At 43.8% G+C, this 22,431-nt stretch overlaps 2 protein-coding genes across 11 annotated transcripts in view; both read left to right on the top strand.

Moving 5' to 3' along the window:
* Nucleotides 1-8,190, top strand: part of DNAJB4 (DnaJ heat shock protein family (Hsp40) member B4) — a 42,442-nt gene extending 34,252 nt beyond the window's left edge. For 6 of the 7 annotated variants that reach the window (XM_039485960.1, XM_039485953.1, XM_039485958.1 and 3 more), the window contains exons 3-5: nt 1,219-1,793; nt 4,236-6,414; nt 8,010-8,190. In XM_039485960.1, coding sequence (XP_039341894.1) covers nt 1,219-1,793; nt 4,236-4,469 — 809 coding nt within the window. In that variant the 3' untranslated portion in view covers nt 4,470-6,414; nt 8,010-8,190. The remainder of the gene's footprint in view (nt 1-1,218; nt 1,794-4,235; nt 6,415-8,009) is intronic. The other variant, XM_039485955.1, reaches the window with a different exon arrangement.
* Nucleotides 8,191-13,321: 5,131 nt separating this feature from the next.
* The window catches only part of GIPC2 (GIPC PDZ domain containing family member 2), a 49,639-nt gene continuing 40,529 nt past the window's right edge, over nt 13,322-22,431 (top strand). The window contains exon 1 of one of the 4 annotated variants that reach the window (XM_039485963.1): nt 13,322-13,371. In XM_039485963.1, coding sequence (XP_039341897.1) covers nt 13,333-13,371 — 39 coding nt within the window. In that variant the 5' untranslated portion in view covers nt 13,322-13,332. Of the gene's footprint in view, nt 13,372-15,918; nt 16,365-16,463; nt 16,588-16,780; nt 16,857-22,431 lie in introns of those variants that run through there. The other 3 variants (XM_039485961.1, XM_039485965.1, XM_039485962.1) reach the window with 3 other exon arrangements.

Raw genomic sequence — 22,431 nt, 5'->3', positions numbered from 1 at the left:
CTCAAACTTTTTGTGCTTGGTTTAATCCAAATTTGTTCAACTTTTTTAATTTGAGTAAAATCAGTTCAGTTATCCTGGAATTAAACAAATATGAAAAATCCATTCCTCATATCTGGATTAATTTTTTTGTTAACATGCATCCAACGAAGTGGGCATTCACCCACGAAAGCTCATGCTCCAATACGTCTGTTAGTCTATAAGGTGCCACAGGACTCTTTGCTGCTTTGTTAAAACTGGACACTTGTCTTGTTTTAGAGTCCTTTTTAGAGAAAGAAAAGCAATACATTTTTGTAGAAGATCAGTTCGGGGGTTTTGAATTTGTAAATAGTAAATGCTAAGGCCTATGGATTGCTGCTTTGTGCTATGCCATTGGTGGAAAGTGGCCCTAAAGCCAGCATTACATGGGAGGATCACCCCAGTATAGCTGTAGCGCCAATAGGGGAACTTCTACGCTGACTCTTTCTCTGATGCCAGAGTAGAGGGAGTGACTGGGCTCCCTTGTACTTAGCTGATATTTGGCTGCCATATTGACCTCTTGCCAACTGCCAATGGTCCAATAACATCCTTTCAGGCTGGTCTATCTTGTGCCAGGCAACTGACTTGGGTCCAGGATCAAGAGGATGCAAAGGCCACTTTTGCCCTCTGCCACAATTTTAGGGTAACTCACCCTTCTTGGTTCTTAAAGGTTTCACTCTCAGCCGTCACCTCTCCTGGGCAGAGACCCATGCCTCAGAAGGGAGTGGGGGTTTTAAGGACATCTCCCTGATCTATACTGTGATATCCTTAGCAAGCCAGTCTACCAAAAAGGCCATGGGGCCTGTGCTTTGCTTTTTCTCTGAGGGCTGTGACCAGTATTTGGCCTGCAATTACAAGTTACTACACAGCTTCTTCCAAGCAAGCACATTTATTCTTAAGGTAGAAGTATTATAGAGAAATCATATAAAAACATAAAAGAACCTACCCATGTGCTAAAAATCTTACCAGCGGTCACCCACCCCCAACTCAGCATAGGGTTCTTCTAGATGTTAGTCCTTCAAACTGTTTTTTCCCTCTTGTCACAATGTCAGATCAGTCTATAGAGCAGTAACAGGAACCAGTCCTTTCAGTATTTGTTTGTGACTCAAGACAAAACTGTATTTTACTCTTTATGTTGCTAATAAGTACCAGGATTGAAAACTAGTATGAACTTTCCTAACCTTGTCCAAATGTCCCAATTAGGGTTGAAAGGAGGAGCTGGAGGACCCGATGGACAGGGTGGCACCTTTCGATACTCTTTCCATGGTGACCCACATGCCACATTTGCAGCATTTTTTGGTGGTACAAATCCTTTTGAGATCTTCTTTGGGAGAAGAATGCCTGGTGGCAGAGACACCGAAGACATGGAAGTGGATGGAGATCCTTTTGGATCCTTCACTAGTTTTAGCATGAATGGATTTCCAAGAGAGAGGAATACAGTTGGTAGCCAGCCTCGTCGTAAACAAGATCCCCCGATTATCCATGAACTTAAAGTATCATTGGAAGAGATATATCATGGCTGCACAAAAAGGATGAGAATTTCCCGAAAAAGGCTGAACCCAGATGGTAGAAGTGTCCGAACAGAGGACAAAATCCTCACCATTGAGATCAAGAGAGGGTGGAAAGAAGGCACCAAAATCACTTTCCCAAAAGAAGGTGATGAAACACCCAACACTATCCCAGCCGATATTGTTTTTGTCATTAAAGACAAAAGTCACTCGCTCTTCAAGAGAGATGGTTCAAATATTATCTATCCTGTTAAAATCAGTTTGCGGGAGGTAAGTTTCTTGTTAGTTGATAGCGCAACTGAAATATAAAAACAAATTGTCTTAGCATGGTATTGTGGCTACACTGCAGAAAACATATCTATAGCAATTATCATAGTTCAGCACTCCAGTTCTCTAGCTAATACAATTTACTCAAACTAAATATAGTGCATAGTTACCTGTACCAGAATCATTGGCGTTTTTACTGGGGTCTGCATCATATGTTGTTAAGTTTTGTCTATGGCAGCATACAGGATGATCTGTGGGAAAGGAAAGTAGAACATATTTGCCATTTTCTAAGTTTTAGTACTAAGTACAATAGCTTTCTATATGTAAATGCAGGTTGGGTTGGAGTAATAATGAATGCATCCAATGTAATGGACTCCTTTCTGCTATGATATACCGTCCTTATCATTTCTGGAGTAGAAAGCATCTAGAACTCATGTCTAGAATATTTTCACAGCTCACCAGTGGAGCTTAATTTGGCAAACTTGCAAAATATCTTTCATGTCACACATTTCAGTGTGCTTTTAGAATACATAGAGATGGATTTCATGAGAATAAATTGTGAGCAGGTGTTGCTATGGAATTTATATGTGATGATAAAAATAAGTTCATAACATTTTTTTTAAATGCACTCCAAAGACCAAAGTAGTTTTGCTTTCAGAAGCAAAAATAAAGAATTGCAGAGTGTTTTCTTTAGTGTTTGAAGACAATTAAAGGAATTGATTCTCTCCAAAATGAATCAAGTCTGTATTTTTAAAAATGTAGCATTAAGGAATGGTGAGAATAAACTAATCTCAAGTAATGTGCAGAGGACATACAAAGAAAGTCTGCTTGTATTCTGAACATTCAAAAAAAAAAGAAAGAAAAAAAACTTTTTAAAATGATTTTTCATGAGATGAACCACATAATACAAGAGGAAAAGCAGTATGTAATGACAGGATGGGTAATGTAGTTTCTGCATAAATATCATAATTCTGCCACTGAGTCCAAATAACATTGAGTTTTGTCAGCACACATTAAGTACATAGAGTAGGTGGAAAAAAAAGCAATCCTTGCAGGCCAGAAGTCTAGTGATAAATGTATAAATATTTAGATAAAACAGGAGATTAGTGGGAATTATCTCTGCTAAAAACCAAAGTGCTTAGTTTGTTAAAGGTAAATCCAAGGTAAATCCTTGGTTTGTATTTTAGTGTTTGCTTTAATTTGAACATCACAAATGTGCATGTAAAAGGACACTGTGAAGATTGATAGCAGAGTGAGCAAATAATGGATTTTTTTGAGGGTTGGAGAGCAAACCAAAAAATCCAGGAGGGAAAAGAAAATCCCATTTGATTTAAAACCAAAACTTTTTTTTTTTTTAAATGTTCATTTTGAATTGACCAAAACATTGAGTCAGCCATTTCAGGTGGTTTTCCAACCCTACGTCCCCTGCTTTTTTTTTTTTTTTTTTTTTTTTTTAGTTGGCCAAATTTGAATTCAAAATACCATTTCAAAATGAAACATTTAAAATTGTTTGAGATTTTTTTTCTTGGCCAAAACTATGCATTGAATTCAATCCAAATTTGCAAACTGTTCTGATTTAAAACCAAAAACTTTTTTTTTTTTAATGTTCATTTGAATTGACCAAAACATTGAGTCAGCCATTTCAGGTGGTTTTCCAACCCTCCAACCCTACGTCCCCTGCTTTTCTTTTCTTTTTTTTTTTTTTAAGTTGGCCAAATTTGAATTCAAAATACCGTTTCAAAATGAAACATTTCAAATTGTTTGAGATTTTTTTTCTTGGCCAAAACTATGCATTGAGTTCAATCCAAATTTGCAAACTGTTTTGGGACACTGAAAAATGCATTTTTTTAACCTCCCCTCCATCTTAGCCAAAAAAAATTTGCCTCGCTCTATCGAAAAGGTTCAATTTAAATGTCAGATACTACACCTAAAATAATTTTAAAAAGCAAATTATGAGCAAAACAAGTGTTGCAAGAGTCTTTAAATAAATGTATACTCTATGTAACGCTAAGCACAGTAGAGCTAGGACTCTGAATTTCTAATGACAGCTGAGATGCTGCTTGTTTGGTACAGATTCATGAGCAGAAGACAGTGGGAATACTGAGCGCATTTGTTCTGTTTGTACCAATCACTGCGTTATCTGTTGATGTTTAGGATGCGGCACCAGGGAGTAAACCCTTTCATGACTGCTTCAGATGTCATTCTAGGGCACTGATAACTGGTTTGATATTGGAGATACATTGGTAATAAGGCAAGCATCCCCTTTTAAAGGGAGCAACATAAAATATTGTCTTTCAGTTTTGACAATTCTCTTCAGTTATGCAAAATAATCCATGTATTCACAATATCAGTTTTTTCTAATTCTGTAATCTGAAAATTCAGTTTTCAGTACAAAGAAGCTTTTGATGGTTGCCTCTTTCTCATGCTATGAACTATTTGTTTTAGGCTTTATGTGGCAGCTCGGTCACCGTGCCAACAATAGAAGGAAGAACCATACCTATGACAATAAATGAGGTTGTAAAGCCTGGGATGAGGAGAAGAATTATAGGATATGGGTTGCCATTTCCCAAAAATCCCGACCAACGTGGCGACTTAATTATAGAATTTGAAGTAAATTTCCCAGACAATATACCTCCAGCATCAAAAGAAGTACTTAGGAGAAATCTTCCTGTTTCATAAAGGAATGGACTGCGTTAACACTGTTTCAGCAGGACACTGAAAATGCAGAAGACTGGCAAATTCATGCTGTAAAAGTGCAATCTATATCCATTTGTGGAGTATTCATTTTCTTTTCGTGGGGTGGAGGGAGGGAATACTGTAATGCTGCATGAGAAGAGAATGGTTAAATACAAGTCACGCGAGTGACTCTTGCAGTAAAACATACAGGGAAAACCACTCACTGTATCTTACTTTAGATCTTCCTAATCAAAGAGTTTATTCAGTATTTTGCTTACATGTAAAATGTAGTCATTTCGCAAAAACTCAATGCACATATTTCTAATAAAGTACTTGAGCATCCAAGTACTTTATTTCATGTATCTCTAGATTATCTATGTGATGCTACCCACTAATATCAGAAATCAGAATTCATAGTAGAAATACACTCATGTAATATCCAGCTATTTGAAGAGACTAAAGCATTAAATGACACCATTTAGATATGAAGGCCCACATGCTACCTTCCATTTCACAAAGCAAAGGCTAGCTAAATCTGTTTGTAGAGCTTCTGAACCCACAAAAGAGGTGAGCCTTCTCCCAGCTGCCCCAGATTTTGTGAGGACTGTACTGAAGCATTAGGGGAGAACACATGGCTCTGGGGAAAGGAGTACAGGTATAGCCACTCTGTGACATGCTCCCTTCAGAAATCCACCTGGGGAATACTACTAATCGGTGCTAACACCCATTCCCTAGGGATGGATTTCAGTCCAACCATTGGCAGGACAACATGGTATCTTGGCTCCAGAAGGAGCTATGCTGTCATGGCTACCCATGGCTGCCCATGGAACGGTGTAAATAAAGGCGCTTGGCTTACACACACATTTCTAGATCATGCATAACTCAGGACATCTGTAGAGTTCAAGGGCTGAACCATCTACCACTTCCATAAGAGAGAAGGGACAAAGCCCAACTCCCAGCTAAAGGATTCTAAGGAAACTTTTTGGGCCTGATCTGAAGCTCATTTAAGCCAGTGGAAGTCTTTCCGTCAATTCAGTGAGCTTGGATATGTTCCTTTGTGAATAGAAACGTAAGTTACTTAGCACTTAAGGTGAAAAAACATATGTAGGGGAAGGAGAGAGCCTTCAGTAATTGAGTCTAGTATTATAACATGCTATAGGGCTGGTTCCCTTGGTTGCAGTATGGTTTTGGTCATATAATTGCCTTGCAGACTTACTTTCATAACTTAGGTTTTAAAAACATGCCACAGTGCTTTAATAATGACATTCTTAAGGGAAGATTTATTGTTCTTTATAAGAAGAAAATATTACTCTTATTTGCAGTCATTCTTTTACCTGTGGAAATCTACTAGTTACCTGCTCTGAGTAATTTTGGTTATAACAGGGTGTTTAGCAATGTCATAGAAATTATTTTCTGTAGAAAGGTGGATTGTGAGAGTTGGGGTTAATTTAGTTAGCCTTTTTTTAATGAGCCCTAGCACAAAAGAATCCCACTTCAATTTTTCAAAGCAACACATTCCTAGAAGATACTGTCAATTTTTTAACTACAGTTTCTCTTTCATACAGTTGACATATATGATCGTGTAAATCATATTCATTTGCAGTCCTGAACAAACAGGGAACCTGAACAGTTGCTGGAGTGAGACTAGAAAGGCAAAAAAAGTTTTAAAATTAATTGCTACCTACTGCTTATGCCTATTGTTATCCTTATATATTGTGTTTATGCTTTTAAAAGATTTCCAGTTTCAGTATGTTCTGTATGGCATTTCTCATGTGTTTTTTAATAAACTTGTTTTTAACTTTTTTTTATTTTTTGCCATAACCACATGCCATAATCTCTGTGAAGAGCAAATGAGGCTGAGCATTTGAAACCAAGTCTTGGAAACCCATAATCTAAGTAGCTACAATACTTAGAATAACTGCAGATATTTTTCAATATCCAACTTCAGGTAAGAGTAGCAGGCCTGAATTAGCAGAATTCCATAGTAGTTGGTAATAGTGTATGTTTACACATACAGAAAACTTAGTTCTTTTATTTCACCATTTCTGAATGTAGTGTAAAACTTGGAGCACAGAAAAAGCCGCCACATCATTCTGAAACATTTTACAGTTTTCTCTAGGGAGGGAATATTTTTTTCACAGAATGCAGTCAGCCTGTGGAACGCATTGCCACTACTGTTGGTGAGGAAGATGAGTTTAGCGGAATTCAAAAAGGAATTAGACACTTTGTATAGATAACAGATAAAACTTTCCAAAGTGACTAAGGACTAGATTTGTTAAGGGATTTAGGTGCCTAAACCTAATGGGATTTTCAAAAGCATCTAGATACCTCACTCCCATTGAAATCAATAGGAGTCAGGCACCTGGGCACTCGTGAAAATCCTACTAGGAACCTTGCTGCTGGTTTAGGCACTTAAGTCCTTTTTAAAAAATCTGGCCCTGAGTTCCATTTTTTTTTTCCAGAAGGGACTAAGGCCTAGTCTACACTTGAAAGTTAGATGGGTTTAACTGTCAGTCAGGGGTGTAAAAAGTTAAGCCAACCTAAGTCCCTTTGCAGACAGCAGTAGGTTGACAGAAGGATTCTACCATCTCTTGGGAAGGTGGATTACCTACATAAACCAATGGGAGGATTCTCCCTTTGGCATAGGTAGTATCTATGCTGAAGTGCTATAGTGGTGCAGCTATAAGTGTAGAGAAGCCCTTAGGTGCTTATGTCTCACTGAAAGTCAATAGGACTTAGGGCCAGATTCCTCAAGGAATTTAGGCACTTAAAGAGGCAGATAGGTGCCTAATTTGACCATGTTTGTACCACTGAAATTTTCAAAGCCAAAGCTCAGCTGACTCCTCAAACACCCTCACCCAACTGCTCAAGTCCTTTAGGTGCCTACATTTCTGCATAAGTGCTGCTGTGACCCTAAAGCTAACATGTTGCTTGGAGCCCTATCTAGAGACCCTAAAGCCGATTTTAAAACTAGGTACAGAAACATCTATCTCGGCAGCAGGGCCTGATCCCATAAGTGCACTTTGAACACATCTAAGACCTGGTACCAGTCAGACCCTGCAGAAGGAGGGCCAGATGTAGGCTACTAATAGGTGGAGTAACAGCACCTGCACAAAGGCAGCCAGGAGTTCAGGGTAATGTAGGGTGAGTGTGAGGGAGATACAGAGCATGAGCTAGAGGTAGGTAGACAGCCCATGCCTTAGAAGCTGAAAAAATCTCTAAGCTCAGCTGGTTTAGGTACTGAACTCTGGGAGAAGGTTCATGGCTGAAGATCCCTATCTCTAGCCCATCAGCCACATGTACCAGGTGAGTGGCTTAGATGCCTAAGCCCCTCTCCTAAGCTAACCAGGAGTGAAATGGTTAGGTGGCTCCGCACTCCCAGCTGCCTAGCTTCTGACAATCCCTTTAATGGGACTTGTCTACATGGGGGTTTTAAGCCAGATCAAATCAAGTTAATCCAGTCTGACCACATGTCCACACAATACAACCCATTACTTGCACTAACTCCACATTTATTGGGAACTCTTGAATTCTCTTGCAAAGTGGAATAGGTTTGCCTTATCAGAAGGTAAGCAGGAGGTTTCCAGAGAAGAGCTGCCCCTGAGCTAAGAACTTTTTGTGACTCAGGACCCTGATGACAGCCAACTGGAAAGCCAGCCCCAGTTCTGCCCTGATACAACAAACCCTGATTTCTGCTCTGCTTCAGCTGAGCCCGACTCCTAGCAAAAATTTACAATTTATTATTGTTGCAGATGTGAGCTAGGAGACCATGTCTCTCCGGCCTGCGATGTTACTTCAATATGGCACAGTTGCAGTCTGTACCATTGTTCTCCTTCACCTCGTCGTATGGTAGATTTGAAAACCAAAATCATTCATTTGTGCAAAATTCAACAGTTTATTGAGACGGTGCTTACAGGAAAATAAATTTGGTTAGTTTTCATGAGATATAACTGCCTGTTGCATGCCCAATGAAGGCACAAACAGTATTGCTCCGTGCTGAGGTACAAATGGCTGTGACTTTCATAGTATCTGACAATCTCTGTAAGTTCCTATCTATTTTTCTCTTCACTTCCCCTGTGTCTGCAGGGGAGATACAGCAGAACTTAGGACTGAAAAACAGCTTGATTTTGTTTCTCATGTTATAGGGATGCTCAGGCAGCCCACCCATCCCCCATATAGCTTGTAAGTCCCATCCACTCCTGCAGCGTTTCTGGGGGGACCATCCTGGTGAATAGCTTCACAACATATCTCCCTGATCTGCCCTTTGCCTTTTTGAATGAGACCATTTTCTGCCTCCTAGTGACCAGCCTCAGTGAAAGGTTATTGAGAGTGAGGACAGCCTAAAGGGACTGTAGAAGGAATTGCTATCCAGTTTGCCCCTTATTATCTCTGCCTTACACCTCTGACACCACAGTAGCACCTCCACCACACAAACAAAGCTGAAAAAATAAACCTGAAACATATAGCTCCAACCCCCCCGCCCCGATCCCTGACAGCATGAATGCAGATACAGTAGACTGAAATCCAAATGCACCCAGCACCTTCCATACACACAGACCCCTGACTGTTGCTGAATTTCCTGCAAGAATGGGAAGAGTTTCAGGGAGGTAAGGTCACATATACATAATACTAAAAGCTATCATGACTTGTCTGGGATGTGAACAATAAGCGACTTCTTTTTTTCCCTTAGTCTCACCACAGCACCAGTAACAGCCAGACCATCAAGGACAGGGCCTCTATCTACTGCTGACAGGCTGGGCAACCTGAGGGGGAGATAAAGGAAGATTCAGGACAAACTGTTTTCAGAACCTATGGCATTCACAGCGAAAAAGCTGGCTGGCTCAGGAAGACCCAGAGGGAGAAAGAAATGCAGCTCTCCCAGGAGATGGTGGCAGTGACCAAGGACAGCATGGCTGTGTCCAAAGATAGCATCACCATAGTGAAGGATAGCATGGAAAAAGGCAGATGTAGTGAGAGGGAACTCATGGGGATGGAGAAATGAATGAGGTGCAAGAGACCAGACATCAGGTTCGAGAGAGAGAGAGAGAGAGAGGGTGTGGGTGGGTGTGTGTGTGTGGGTGTGGTGGGGGGGAGGTAGGAAAAGGACACGGAAAAGCAGAAAAGCACTTAGTTTTATTTTAAGTTTTCATTGCATGATATATTTTATCCAGGTATAATTCCCCACCCACACCTCTTGCTAAAGTCTTGCAAGGCAGAGCCCTACTTTCATAGGTCTCACAAGATTTGTCAGAGCAGGGCTCCTCTTTTGTTGACCTTTGATTTAAACCAGGGGTCTCAAACTCAACTTAGCTTAGGGCCAGTGCCAGTCTTCAAATCCTCTCAGTGTTCCAGTAATGTCACTGAAGATGGTGTTCAGAAAAGAGAATGTTCATATTGTATTTTTTATTTTGAATTTCTTGTAAATAATAAAACTGTCATACAACTTTACACAATTCTTCGCCTGCCAGAGAGCTTTTAGTATTTGCCAGATACCTGGCAACGCTTCAGTTCTGTCAGTTTGTTGATGTTTGCCTCAGTGACTGAGCAGTTGAAACCTTCAGGATTGCAGCAGGGTGTGCATCAGTTGTGCTTGATATTTTGACTTGTTTATATTCATTGTGGAAAAAAGTGTTGCTGCCTCCATGGCTGACTCTGCCCAGCAACTAATGATGCTTCCTCCATGGCTGACTCTGCCCAGTGACTAGTGATGGTATCTCTGTTCCTCTCCCCCCAGCCAATGGGAGCTGCGGGGGGCAGCAGCTGCACCAGACATTGCCAGCAATGTGTCTGCCTGCGTCTCTCCTCCGTAGGCTGCAGTCAGGGCTGTCCTTACCCATATGCAAAGTATGCAGCTGCGTAGGGCACTGGGAAACTTGGGGCACCAAATTTCCTGGTGCCCTGCGCACCTGTGTGCTGCTCCAGCCCCTGCCCTGGCTCGTCCCCATGGCCCCACCCCGCTCTGCCCCAACTCTGCCTCCTCCTGCCCTTGCTCTGCTCCAGCCCTGCCCCCACTCCGCCCCCTTCCTTAAAGCCCCCCCCCGCCCCTTCCCTGCCCCAGCCCCAGCCCCGCCCCCACTCCCTGGCCTGAGGAGTGCAGCAGGGCCAGACCTGCACTCACAGGCAGTGGGAATTGCAGGGACCCAGCCCCAGCTGCGCTGCCGGTAAGTGCTGGGGGGTGGTCTCCCCCTACCCCCCAAGCCAGCCACCTCCCCCCACAGAGGCCTGGGGCCAGTCCCCCCCACCCCTGCGGAGGCCTGGGGCCCCACACCCCCACGTGGGTGCTGTGTAGGGCCCCAGAATAGCTAGGGATGGCCCTGGCCGCACTGGGGAGGTTCTTGGGCTGCAGATGGCCCACAGGCTGGAACTTTGAGACCCCTGATTTAAACTTTTGGTGCTCATAAAGTACAAACAACTTCCCTCCCTCACCTCAGTCAGTAAGAGGTAAGGATAAAAGTGTGTTCCAGTGGAGTCCTGCTAATTCCTTATAAAATATTACTTTACAAAAATTCCACCCCATTAAAAAACCCAAACATCACAATGTCTGGAAATGAACTGTTAAAAGATCTAGATTATTCTCCACAGCCATTTAATCCTTCTCCACTTCATCCCACCTGATCTACGTCACACCTCACACTTTATAACTTTGCCAATTTAACACTTGCAACAGTGTATGCAAAGATGAAAATACATCCCCAGGGGCCAGTTTCTGCTAGCTTTGCTCATGTCTTGAGTAGCACTTTATTTTTCAAGTACAGTAACTCTTCACTGAATGTTGTAGTTAGGTTCCTGAAAAATGCAACTTTAAGTGAAATGATGTTAAGCGAATCAAATTTCCCCATAAGAATTAAAGTAAATAGGGGGGATTAGGTTCCAGGGAATTTTTTTTTGCCAGACAAAAGACATTATATAAATTTTAAACAAGCAATTTAATACAGGTATTAAACAGGCTGGCAGCCCCATGCCCTCTCTCCACCTCCTGCCCACTGGCGGAACCCCCGGATCAGTGCCTTCCTTCTGCTCCCCCCCACCTCCTGCCCATGGCAATCAGCTGTCTTGCAGCATTCAGGAGGGAGGAGTGAGGACCTGGCGCGCAGCCTCCCCCCTTTCTCCCCTTCCTCCTGAACACCGCAAACCAGCTGATTGCTATGTAGAAGTTCCAGCTCAGACTTCAGCCCAAGCTCTGGGACCCTCCCACCTCGCAGAGTCCTAGAGCCTGGGTACCAGGACAAGCCCAGATATCTACACCACAATTAAAGAGCTTTGCAGGCCCAGTGCCGCAAGCCTGAATCAGCTGGCATGGGCTAGCCATGTGGTTTTAATTGCAGTGTAGACATACCCTTAGTGTTAGCCAGTTGCATCTATGTTCCAGAGCAGCAACCTGACATGCTTTTGCATGTGTAGAGCACCTTTCCTTTGATACGAGGTGCACTCATTCCCCTCTGATTGGCATTCCTCCTTCTGCCTGTGACAAAGCTCTGATACAAGCACCTCTAGGTCTTTGCTTTCTTGCTCCCCCAGTATTTTCAAGGTTTCCCAATAATTGCCTCTCTCTCACCTTTACCACCATCTCTCTGTGCACACTCATCATGACTGTGATTAATTTCATTTACACCTCTACCTCGATCTAACACAACCCGATATAACACCAATTCAGATATAACACGGTAAAGCAGTGCTCTGGAGGGACGGGGCTGCGCACTCCGGTGGATCAAAGCAAGTTCGATATAATATGGTTTCACCTATAAGGTGGTAAGTTTTTTTGGCTCCTGAGGACAGCGTTATATCGAGGTAGAGGTGTACTTTTGTCTTCAGTGCATATCCTGGTTCAAGGCTGCTCCTTTGACGCCCAGGGCCTTCAAGTTGTAGTATTCCTGAATGGCGCTTGAAGGGTATAGGAATGGACAGGTGTCGGAAAAACTGAAGAAGAGTGGAGGGATGGCTGGAGTGAGAATGTTTGAATAAGGAGGGAACTCTAGAGAGGAGCTGCCAGACACATTTAAGGCTACACATGCAAAATTTATCAAACAGCATTGCCAAATCATGAGCAGTGCATGCACATCACCCAAGTGATTTGGGAATGGTGTAGAGAAGGGCAGAAGGTTCCTATCAATTACGACTTTAGAACAGCTAATTACCAGCCTATAACTGGACTCAACTGAATTTTTCTAATTATTTCTCTTTCCAAACTCTTAAATTATAATTTGTTATAGAAAGTGTATTTTTATACAGAACAAGGAGGAGAATGTGAAATTATGGAAAGGGAAGGAGGATTAGTGTAATGGAACGAGGTGAGCAGTGAAAGAGAATTCAGTTAATATGCTAAATTCTGTGGTAATACAGTGCTTAGACATTCCTTGTATTGGATCTCAAGTATTAAAAAATGGACTAAAGAAAGGGAAGTTTAATAATCAGTGTAATTTCAAGGTTCCCATGCTTCAGATTGTCATAGTGGTTCAGATAAAAAAAAATCAAAAGGAATCCAAACGATATTTGTTTTTAAAAAAGATCAGCTTTACTTAGAAAGAAGAAAGGAAAAGAGGTGTCTGCCTCTGCACTTTCTGGTTTCGGTCAGGACTGGAAAGCGAAGTATTAAAATAGGGCTCTTGATTTATCTCATGGTATTTTTGATTACTGGGAAGTACTAGAAAATTAATGAGAACACTCAGTTTTGAAAGCAAAAGTTTCAAGAATAGATAGTGTACAGCTTGCTGAATGCTTATTTGAACAGAATCTCCAGTGAAATGTATTACATACTAATCAAGTAGGATCCAAATTGTTTCACTTTTTAAAAATCTGATAGAGTTGAACCTTTTCATTTTATAGTGCGTCAAAAATGTAAATCGCTCATGGACAAATTGGCCCCTACATGGGTTATTCCCCTGCAAAGGAGTGGAAACGCCATGAGGTATGAGTTGTAGAGTGTGATGTTGGCATACCAAGTGCCAGGTTATGCTAAAATACCCATGTCTCATTTGAATACTGACAAATACATAGCTGAAATAAGTCTGGCTCACCTGTGTGTTAGTATTGTTAAAATTGGTACTAGAATTATGTGTTTTAACTTTATGGACTGGTTGTAAGTTGCTACATGCATTAATCTCACAACATCTGTATGCCATAGTATAAAGTAATATTTGAGTGTTTTCACTGTAAGCTTCTGTAAGTGGAAATCATTAGACAGGAGAGAGACACTAGCTAGTGGAAAGTGCTGATCTCCACTGACAGGGAAGTCCCATCGACACCAGACAGACTAGAATGGAATATTAAAGAGGACAAAAGACTTTGTTGTTTACTCACCTCCGCCCACGAAGATGAGTCTTGCAAATGATTTTCTCCCATCAGCTGACTTTGCAGCTCAAAGCAGAATGGGAGAAGGGAATAAAACAAGGAGGAACCATATCTTTTTATGTTGCTTCGACTCTGGGGGACAAGGATTACTTGGTATAAGAAAAAGATCTCCAGTGCTTAGCCCTAAAGGACGTATACAGCTTGCTTATTATAGAAGCTTCTATTACTTTTTGAAACTTCAGACTGGAACTCATTTCTGTGTATATATGTTTACCTGCTTTAAACCTTGTAAATAACTCTTATTTCCTTTTCCTAGTTAATAAATCTTTAGTTAGTTTATTATAGAATTGGCTACAAGTGTTAGATTTCACACAAAAGACAAGTTACAACTGACCTGTGGTAAGTGACCAGTCCTTTGGGACTGGGAGTAACCTGAACATTGCTGTGATCTTTGGTGTAAGGGACCATCTATCACAAATGTAGGCTCACCTGGGTGGCAAGAGAGATCAGGGTATCCAAGGGGACTGTTTGTGATTCCATGTTAAGGCTGTTAGTGCTTGAGGAGTTTACACTTAATTGGTTGGTGAATTCTAAGTATATAGAACTCTCAACCAATTTGGGGTTTGTGCCCTGCTTCTTAACAGTCTCCCGGAGACTGGTACTCCTGCTCTTGAGCCATTGCAGGACAGCCCAGCACGGAGTTCCTGACTGAGCATGCCATCGGGGATTGTTGTTTGTTCCCATGGAATTGGCAAAGAATTTAGCACCAACAATATGTATCTCTTCTAAGATCTGCTACATCTGGATGTCATCTGTATAGAGATCCTGTGTAACCACTTCCTTATGTGCACCTGGCTATGGGCGCTGCCACTTCCCAGACATCCTGTTTTCCCTCAGGGGTGGGGAGGCAGGTGGTTACTGAGTGCTGGGGAAATTGGTGTAAGTTAATGCTGCCTCTCCACATTATCTTACACTGAAAATTCCTGTGGACTGTGGGATGCTGCTGCATGTGTTCCACTGTCGTGTACCCTTGGGACTAGAGTCCCTTACACCAGTGTAAATCAGGAGTAACTCCATTGAAGTTAGAGTTATTCTGGTGTAAATGAAAGAAAAACACTTTTTATACTGGAGAAATGTATAAAATCAATACTTTCTAGCACATTTATTGCACTCAACAAACCCATTGTATAAATAATGAAGGTTAACTTTTTGGCTTGGTAAAAATATTGGATAATATATTCTTAAATTATGTATAAATTTAAGGTTATAATTCCATTGTTGGTGAGGAACAGGTGCCATTAAGAAGCTTTTAAAGCTTCGCTTAAGAAGTTAGGGTTAGTGGCCTTTGAAAGAATTATAGCCACATTACATATAATTGCAGTTGAATTACTTTATATAAATGAGGGTTGGTAAGAATCCTTTTCTGTGCTATTTTTTGTCTTATGGTATCCTGGATACAGATCTATTTTGATCAATATTTAGTATCTTGCTTTTGAAATGGGAACCACAAGCACTTGGCTAAATGGCTTAATACACTGTACAGTTTAATCATGGCTTCAGCATGTAGGGATGGAAACCATCTTCATTATTACAAGCTATGGTCCATCCTTCAGCCACTGCAGAACTGTGATTATATTTTTTTGTACACTGACTATGTTTTAATGATGCAGTCTAGTTTTAAATATCCCAAGCAGAGAAGCTTTCATTGCTTCCTTTTGGAAACTTTAACAGATCTTTGACCGGCAGTCTTATTTATGAATGATATCTAGCATTCCTGTTCTCTTTCCTGATTTCATCCCCTTATTCTGAGTTCTCCTCCTATCAGCCACCCTCCATTCTTCCTATTTGTATCTGTGCTTTTCCTGCACATCTGTGTCCTCTACTGCAAATTACCTCTTGTAACTTGCTCCTCAGTGAAGGGGATACAGCGAGGGAGGGGGACAGGTATTCTGGCTCTGTCAATGAAAGATCACCATTGTCCCGAAGGTGGGGCAGAGCGCTGGCCCTTGCTGCACCCACCCCAAAGGTTCTTGTACCTGTGCCCGGAAGGCAGCGCATGGCTGGGAGCAGGAGCGGGTGCAGGGCCCTACAGCCCAGCCCTAACAACTTTATTCCGGCCCCGCGACAGGCGGGATTCCTTTAACCAGCCCCGGGCGCTGCGCCAGGCTGCTCCCTGCCGCGGGGCTCGCCCCGTGCCTGCCATTGGCCGGCGGGCGGCTGCCAGCACCTGGCGGCGGGGCTGGGTGTGCCGGCAGTCGGAGTGCGCGCCCGAGCGGGGGCAGAGTCCAGCCCGGCCGTGGGGAGGGGGCGCAGCCGGTTCCCCAGCCCGGGCAGGCCGCTGGGGCGTGCGCCATGCCTCTGCGGCTGCGGGGCAAGAAGAAGGGCAAGTCCAAGGAGACCCGCAAGCTGGTGGAGAGCGAGGAGGCGGCCGCGGCCCCCGGGGGAGGCGATGGGGCGGCCGCGCCGCCCGCCCCTGCCCAGCCCGGGGCCCGGCTGCTCTTCCACACGCAGCTGGCGCACGGGAGCCCCACCGGCCTCGTCGGGGGCTTCGCCAGCGTGCGGGAGCTGTACGAGCAGATCGGCCGGGCGTTCCGCATCCCCGCCGCCGAGGTGAGCGCCGGGCACTGCCCCCGCCAGCCCCTGGCTCGGGCAGCCCCGCCTGCCGCCGCGTGCGGGGGTCCGGTCCTGTTCCCCGCACGGCCTGGGGAGCGCAGCGCACCTGCCCCGGGGGAAGCTGCCCTGGCAGGGCGGCTCCTGCTGGCGGCAGGCGGAAAGGCGCGGCTCCCCGCGGGAGGGGGAGTTGCTTTACACCGGAGTCTGGCTTTGCCCTGAGGTAAGGAGCCGCTTTCGGCGCATCGCCGCGTGCGCTGGGGATAGGCGCAGGAAGGCGGGTTGTGCTAGTCCCGGCTCCAGCGGGCCCTGGCTTTCACCGTGGCAGTGCCGCTTGGAACACACGTTTCTGTTGCTCTCCCACGGGAACAACAGGCGCCCTGCGGGACGGTCAGTGCCACACGGGAGCGGCGTGCAAACGGCCTGACTCAGGATATTGTCACAATGGGACACACAGAGCAGCCTTTGCACAATTACTTTGCCTCTGAGGAAGTGGGTATTCACAGGACTCTGTTGCTTTTTACAGATCCAGACTAACAGGGCTACCCCTCTGATCCTTTGCTCAATGGAACCAATGGCCACCTTGTTTGAAATTGGCTGTTGTCTCTTGTTTAAATATATTTGAATGAAAGGAACATCAGGGGCTAGATATCCAGTCAGTTTAAAAATGAGTTCAGAGTGGCTTCAGGTAAAACAGCTGCTCCCGCCCTCCCCAGCTCCCTGCAAATTGTTGTGGTTTTACAGTCATTTTTCTGTTTTTCAAAATGTTTTTCCTTCTCCTGTTGCTGTTTCAAAAGACCCACAGAAACGGAGGAGACAGTGGACTGATTACATGGCCAGTGCTGTCAAGTGCAAATACAATTTGTTCTCTAATCACTTTGGCTGTATCTGCATTGGGGGAAAATGTATCACAGAACCATAGAATGGGAAGGGACCTCGAGAGGTCATCTAGTCCAGTCCCCTGCTCTTATGGCAGGACTAAGTATTATCTAGATCGGGGTGGGCAAACTTTTTGGCCCGAGGGCCACATCGTGGTTGCAAAACTGTATGGAGGGCCGGGTAGGGAAGTCTGTGCCTCCCCAAACAGCCTGCCCCCCGCCCCCTATCCACCCCCTCCCATTTCCTACCGCCTGACTGCCCCCTTCAGAACCCCCGACCCATCCAACCCCCCTGCTTCTTGTCCCCTGACCACCCTCACCTGGGATCTCCTGCTCCTAACTGCCCCGCAGGGACACCCTACACCCTAGCCAACTCCCCCTTCTCCCTGACTGCCCTGACCCCTATCCTATCCCTGACTGCCCTGACCCGCTCCTTGATAGGACCCCTGGGACTCCCATTCCTCTCCAACCCCCGCCCCCATTCCCCATCCCCTGACTGACCCCCCCCAAGAACCTCCACCCCATCCAACCACCCCCCTGCTCCCTGTCCCCTGACTACCCCCCTGGGACCCCACACTCCCTGCCCCCTAACCATGCCTGAGGCAGTCACACCACCGTGCTGCTTGGCAGGAGTGGCGGGCCAGAGCACAAGCGGCGTGGCACACTGAGGCTGTGGGGGAGGGGGACAGTCGGGGAGGGGCCGGGGGTTAGCCTCCCCAGGTGGGACTCAGGGACCAGGCAGGATGGTACCATGGGCCGTAGTTTGCCCACCTCTGATCTAGACCATCCCTGACAGGTGTTTGTCCAAACTGCTCTTAAAAATCCCCAATGATGCAGATTCCACAACCTCCCTAGGCAATTTATTCCAGTGCTAACCACCCTGACAGTTAGGAAGTTTTTCCTAATGTCCAACCTAAAACCTCCCTTGGTGCAATTTAAGCCCATTGCTTCCTGTCCTAGCCTCAGAGGTTAAGAACAACAATTTTTCTCCCTCCTTCTTGTAACAACCTTTTATGTACTTGAACTAACACATTGTAACTAGCATGGTGTTCAACACAATTTAGCACTTGTAAACTAAGGAAAACACATTTATTGGGCTCAGTTTTGTTAACTTGTATAGTAGGGAAGAATAATTCTTTTCGGAGCAGGAATTACTGGGCTACATGATCGTAGTGGTTCCTTCTGGCTTAAAAATCAGTGGATGTAAGTGACTACAAGATGCCAAGGTATGAAAAATTAGACCCACAATTTTTAACCTTAGCATTCCTTTAACTTCAAAATTATGGGGTAGTGAGGGAAAATGAAGGGAGCAGTGTAGGATGCTCCCTTTCCAGCCAAATAAACAATTAATTAAAAAGGCCAGCTATTAAGGCACATGAATAAAAGTTGTGGTAGGAAGGTCCACCCTTTCCTTAATAGAAACCCTCTTTGATCCCTTTTTAAGTCAAGTTTTAAAACTGATTTGTTTGGATTATGGTTACTTGTGTTTGTAAATGCATTGTTTTCATCTTAGCATGACAGTGACCCTATGCAACTGTTCCTTGATGTAGCTGCGGACACTTTACAACTTTAAATGTCAAACTAAAACAACGTGCAAATATTTTGAAATACTTAAGTTTGATTTTTACTTTTAAAATTTGGGGTTTTTTGTTTTATAAAGTATGATTGTGTCTTGTCACTATTGTCTGGTTCCTTTACTTCTAGTATAGTGGAAAGAAGAGTAGATTTTGATCTAGGAGACAGACCTAGCAGTGTTTCCTTTACTAACATCGTAGTAAATTATCACAAGGAGTGGCCATATTGTTGAAAACATACTTTACCCAGTCATTCAGTTTCATTTGGTAATTAAGAACTAACTACATTTTTCATTTCTCCCATGCACCAGTTGTCCTTTCCCATTTCTCTCTGATCCTCTGTTCCTCTTCCCCATTGATTCTCTATTCCCCTCAGTCTCCTACAAAACCATAGATTCTTAGAAATGCAGGGTTAGAAGGGAGCTCTAGAGGTCATCTTGTCCATTCCCTTGCACCGAGGCAGGACCAAATATACCTAGCTAGACCTCCCCTGACAGGTGTTTGTTTTACCTATTCTCTAATCCAATGATGGATTCCACAGCCTCCCTTGGAAATCTATTCAAGTATTTAACTATCCTTATAGTTAGGTATTAGGAAAAACTTTTTAACCTAAATCTCCTTTGCTGCAGATTACACCTATTACTTCTTATTTCACCTGCAGTGGACATGGAGAACAACTGATAACCATCCTCTTTATAATAACCCTTAACATAAGACTGTTATTAGGTTTCCCCCCTTGGTCATCTTTTCTCAAGACTAACCATGCCCAGTGGTTTTTAAACTTTTTCTCATAGGTCAGGTTTTCAAAACATTTTATCATTTTTGTTGCTTTCCTCTGGACTCTCTCCAATTTATCCACATCTTTACCAAAGTATGGTGCCCAGAAACGGACACAGTAGTCCCGCTGAGGCTTCACCAGTGCCAACTTCAGTGGAGTAATTTACTTCATGTCTCTTACATACAACACTCCTGTAAATACACCCCAGAACGATATTAACCTTTTTCACAGTTGCATCGTGTTGTTGGCTCATTTTCAGTTTGTGATTTACTATAGTCCCACATCCTTTTCAGCTGTACTACTCCCTATCTAGTTATTCTAGTAATGTCCAGCCTAAAACTTCCCTTGGTGCAATTTAAGCCCATTGCTTCCTGTCCTAGCCTCAGAGGTTAAGAACAACAATTTTATCCCTCCTTCTTGTAACAACCTTTTATGTACTTGAACTAACACATTGTAACTAGCATGGTGTTCAACACAATTTAGCACTTGTAAACTAAGGAAAACACATTTATTGGGCTCAGTTTTGTTAACTTGTATAGTAGGGAAGAATAATTCTGTGAATTTGTATCTGTGAATTTGATTTTTTTCCTTTCTAAGTGTAGTACAGTAGAACCTCAGAGTTATGAACTGACCAGTTCTGTACAACGGTGGGTGACCAAAATTGGACTCCAGCAGAGGCCTAGCCAGTGCTGTGTAGAGTGGTACTATCACCTCCTGTGACTTACATGATATGCCTCTGTTAATGCAACCCAAAATTACATTTGCCTTTTCAGCAACAGCATTGCAATGTTGACTTGTGTTGAGGTTGTGATCCACCACAACTCCCAGATCCTGCTCAGCTGTGCTGCTGCCAAGCCAATTATCCCCCATTCGGTATTTGTGTATCTGATTTTTCTTCCCTAAGTGCAGCACCTTACATTTATTTTTGTTGAATTTCATTTTGTTGTCTATAGTCCAGTTCTCCAATTTAGCAAGATCCCTTTTAATTTTAGCTCTGTCCTCTAAAGCAGTGGTTCCCAAACTTTAACAACTTGTGAACCCCTTTTACTAAAATGTCAAGTCTCACGAACCCCCTCCTAAAAATGAATATTTCCAGGGATTTTCTCCTTTACCTGAGTATAAATTATAAAAGCAGTGATCTTGGAAATATAAAATTAGTTTTTATGACACACTATTTATTATTATTTATTACAATATGAAAATGGCAACAGTCTTCTAAGATCTCACTTTCATAGATTGTATCACTTTGAATAAACCTGTTATAAGACAAGGCTCGTATGTTTCATCAAGGAGTATCAGATTTGAAACAGCATGAAGGTATTTAAGAAGCCAACTCAAAGAGTTCCTCTTACACAAGCATTCAGATCTTGAGCAGTCCGGGCAAACAACACATGTTACAACAAAGCTTAAACTTGTTCTTCATAATAATTTTAAAAACAATATTAGCTGCCTATTTAATTTTAAAAACAGCAAAAAATATCCACCTCCCTTTCCATTTCTTATAAGGAGTCTTGAAATTTAAATCTCCTCAGTGTGGTAGATATGTTTGCTTTGATCTGCTTAGCTCTTGGAAGTCCAGGGGCTCCAGGCTGCAGGCCCCGTGCTGGGGTCGCTAGGGACAGCTCTGTCCGCCATTAGGGAATTTTTTCCTGAGAACCCCCTGTAACATTTTGTGAACCTCCAGAGTTCACGAACTCCAGTTTGGGAACCACTGCTCTAAAGTGTTTGCAATTCCCTCCCTCCACCCTCCAGCTTTGTGTCTTTGCAAATTTAATTAGTATGCTCTCTATTCCTACAGCCATATCATTAATAAAGATATTAAATAACACTGGACCCATCTCCATCCAACTCCATCTCTCATTCTTGATGGCCCCCCAGGACCCCTGCCCCATCCAACCACCCCTTCTCCCTGTCCCCTGACTGCCCCCTGCTACCCTATCCAACACCCCCTCCTTCCTGATTCCCCCCCGGGACCCCTGCCCCCATTCAACCCCGTTTCTCCCCTCATCCACGCCCCCTTACTGCGCTGCCTGGAGCACTGGTGGCTGGCGGTGCTATGGCTGGCGGCGCTACATCGGCTGCCACCTGGCTGGAGCCAGGCCATGCCACCGCCACCACACAGCACAGAGACTGGGTCAGCCGGGCTCTGCAGCTGTGCTGCCCCAGGAGCTCACAGCCCCGCTGCCCAGAGCATTGCGCCAGTGGTGGAGCGAGTGAGCTAAGGCTGTGGGAGAGGGGGAACAGCGGGGGAGGGGCTAGGGTGAGCCTCCCAGGCCAGGAGCTCGGGGGCCAGGCAGGACGGTCCACGTTAGTTTGCCCACCTCTGCTCTAGGACCTTAGAGCAAGTGTATACATTCTTGACATACAGCGCAATGCCTTCTCCTTTATTTCCATACTTATCCTTCTGGAACAAGCCATATCCCTCAATGTTGGCCCTCCAATAATGGAAATTGTCCCAGCAAGTCTCTGTAACACCAGTTAAGTCATAAGTTTCTTCATATATCATGACTTCCACTTCATCCTGCTTGTTCCCCATACTCCTTGCATAGGTATACAGGCATCAAAGATATTTTGCAGACTTCCCTGTTGTTTTTCTTCTTGTGTCTTTACTTAAGTTGTGGTTTCTAGTCCCTTCTCCAGACTTCAGCCCTTTCCCCTTGTCTTCATTATTTGAGCCTAGATGCTCATGGGCCGGATTTTTGTCACTATCCCCCATAAGACCTTGTTTAAAACTGTCCTTATTGGGTTAGCCAGACAATGTCCACAGTTGCTCTTACCTGTATTCGATAGATGGAGTCCATTCCAGAACAGTAATTCTGTTTCTTGGGAAACAATCA

This window comes from Mauremys reevesii, linkage group 8 (genome assembly GCF_016161935.1).
Source record: "Mauremys reevesii isolate NIE-2019 linkage group 8, ASM1616193v1, whole genome shotgun sequence".
Taxonomy (NCBI): domain Eukaryota; kingdom Metazoa; phylum Chordata; order Testudines; family Geoemydidae; genus Mauremys; species Mauremys reevesii.
Note: the sequence above shows the minus strand (reverse complement) of the source record. Positions and strands in the feature narration are given on the sequence as shown.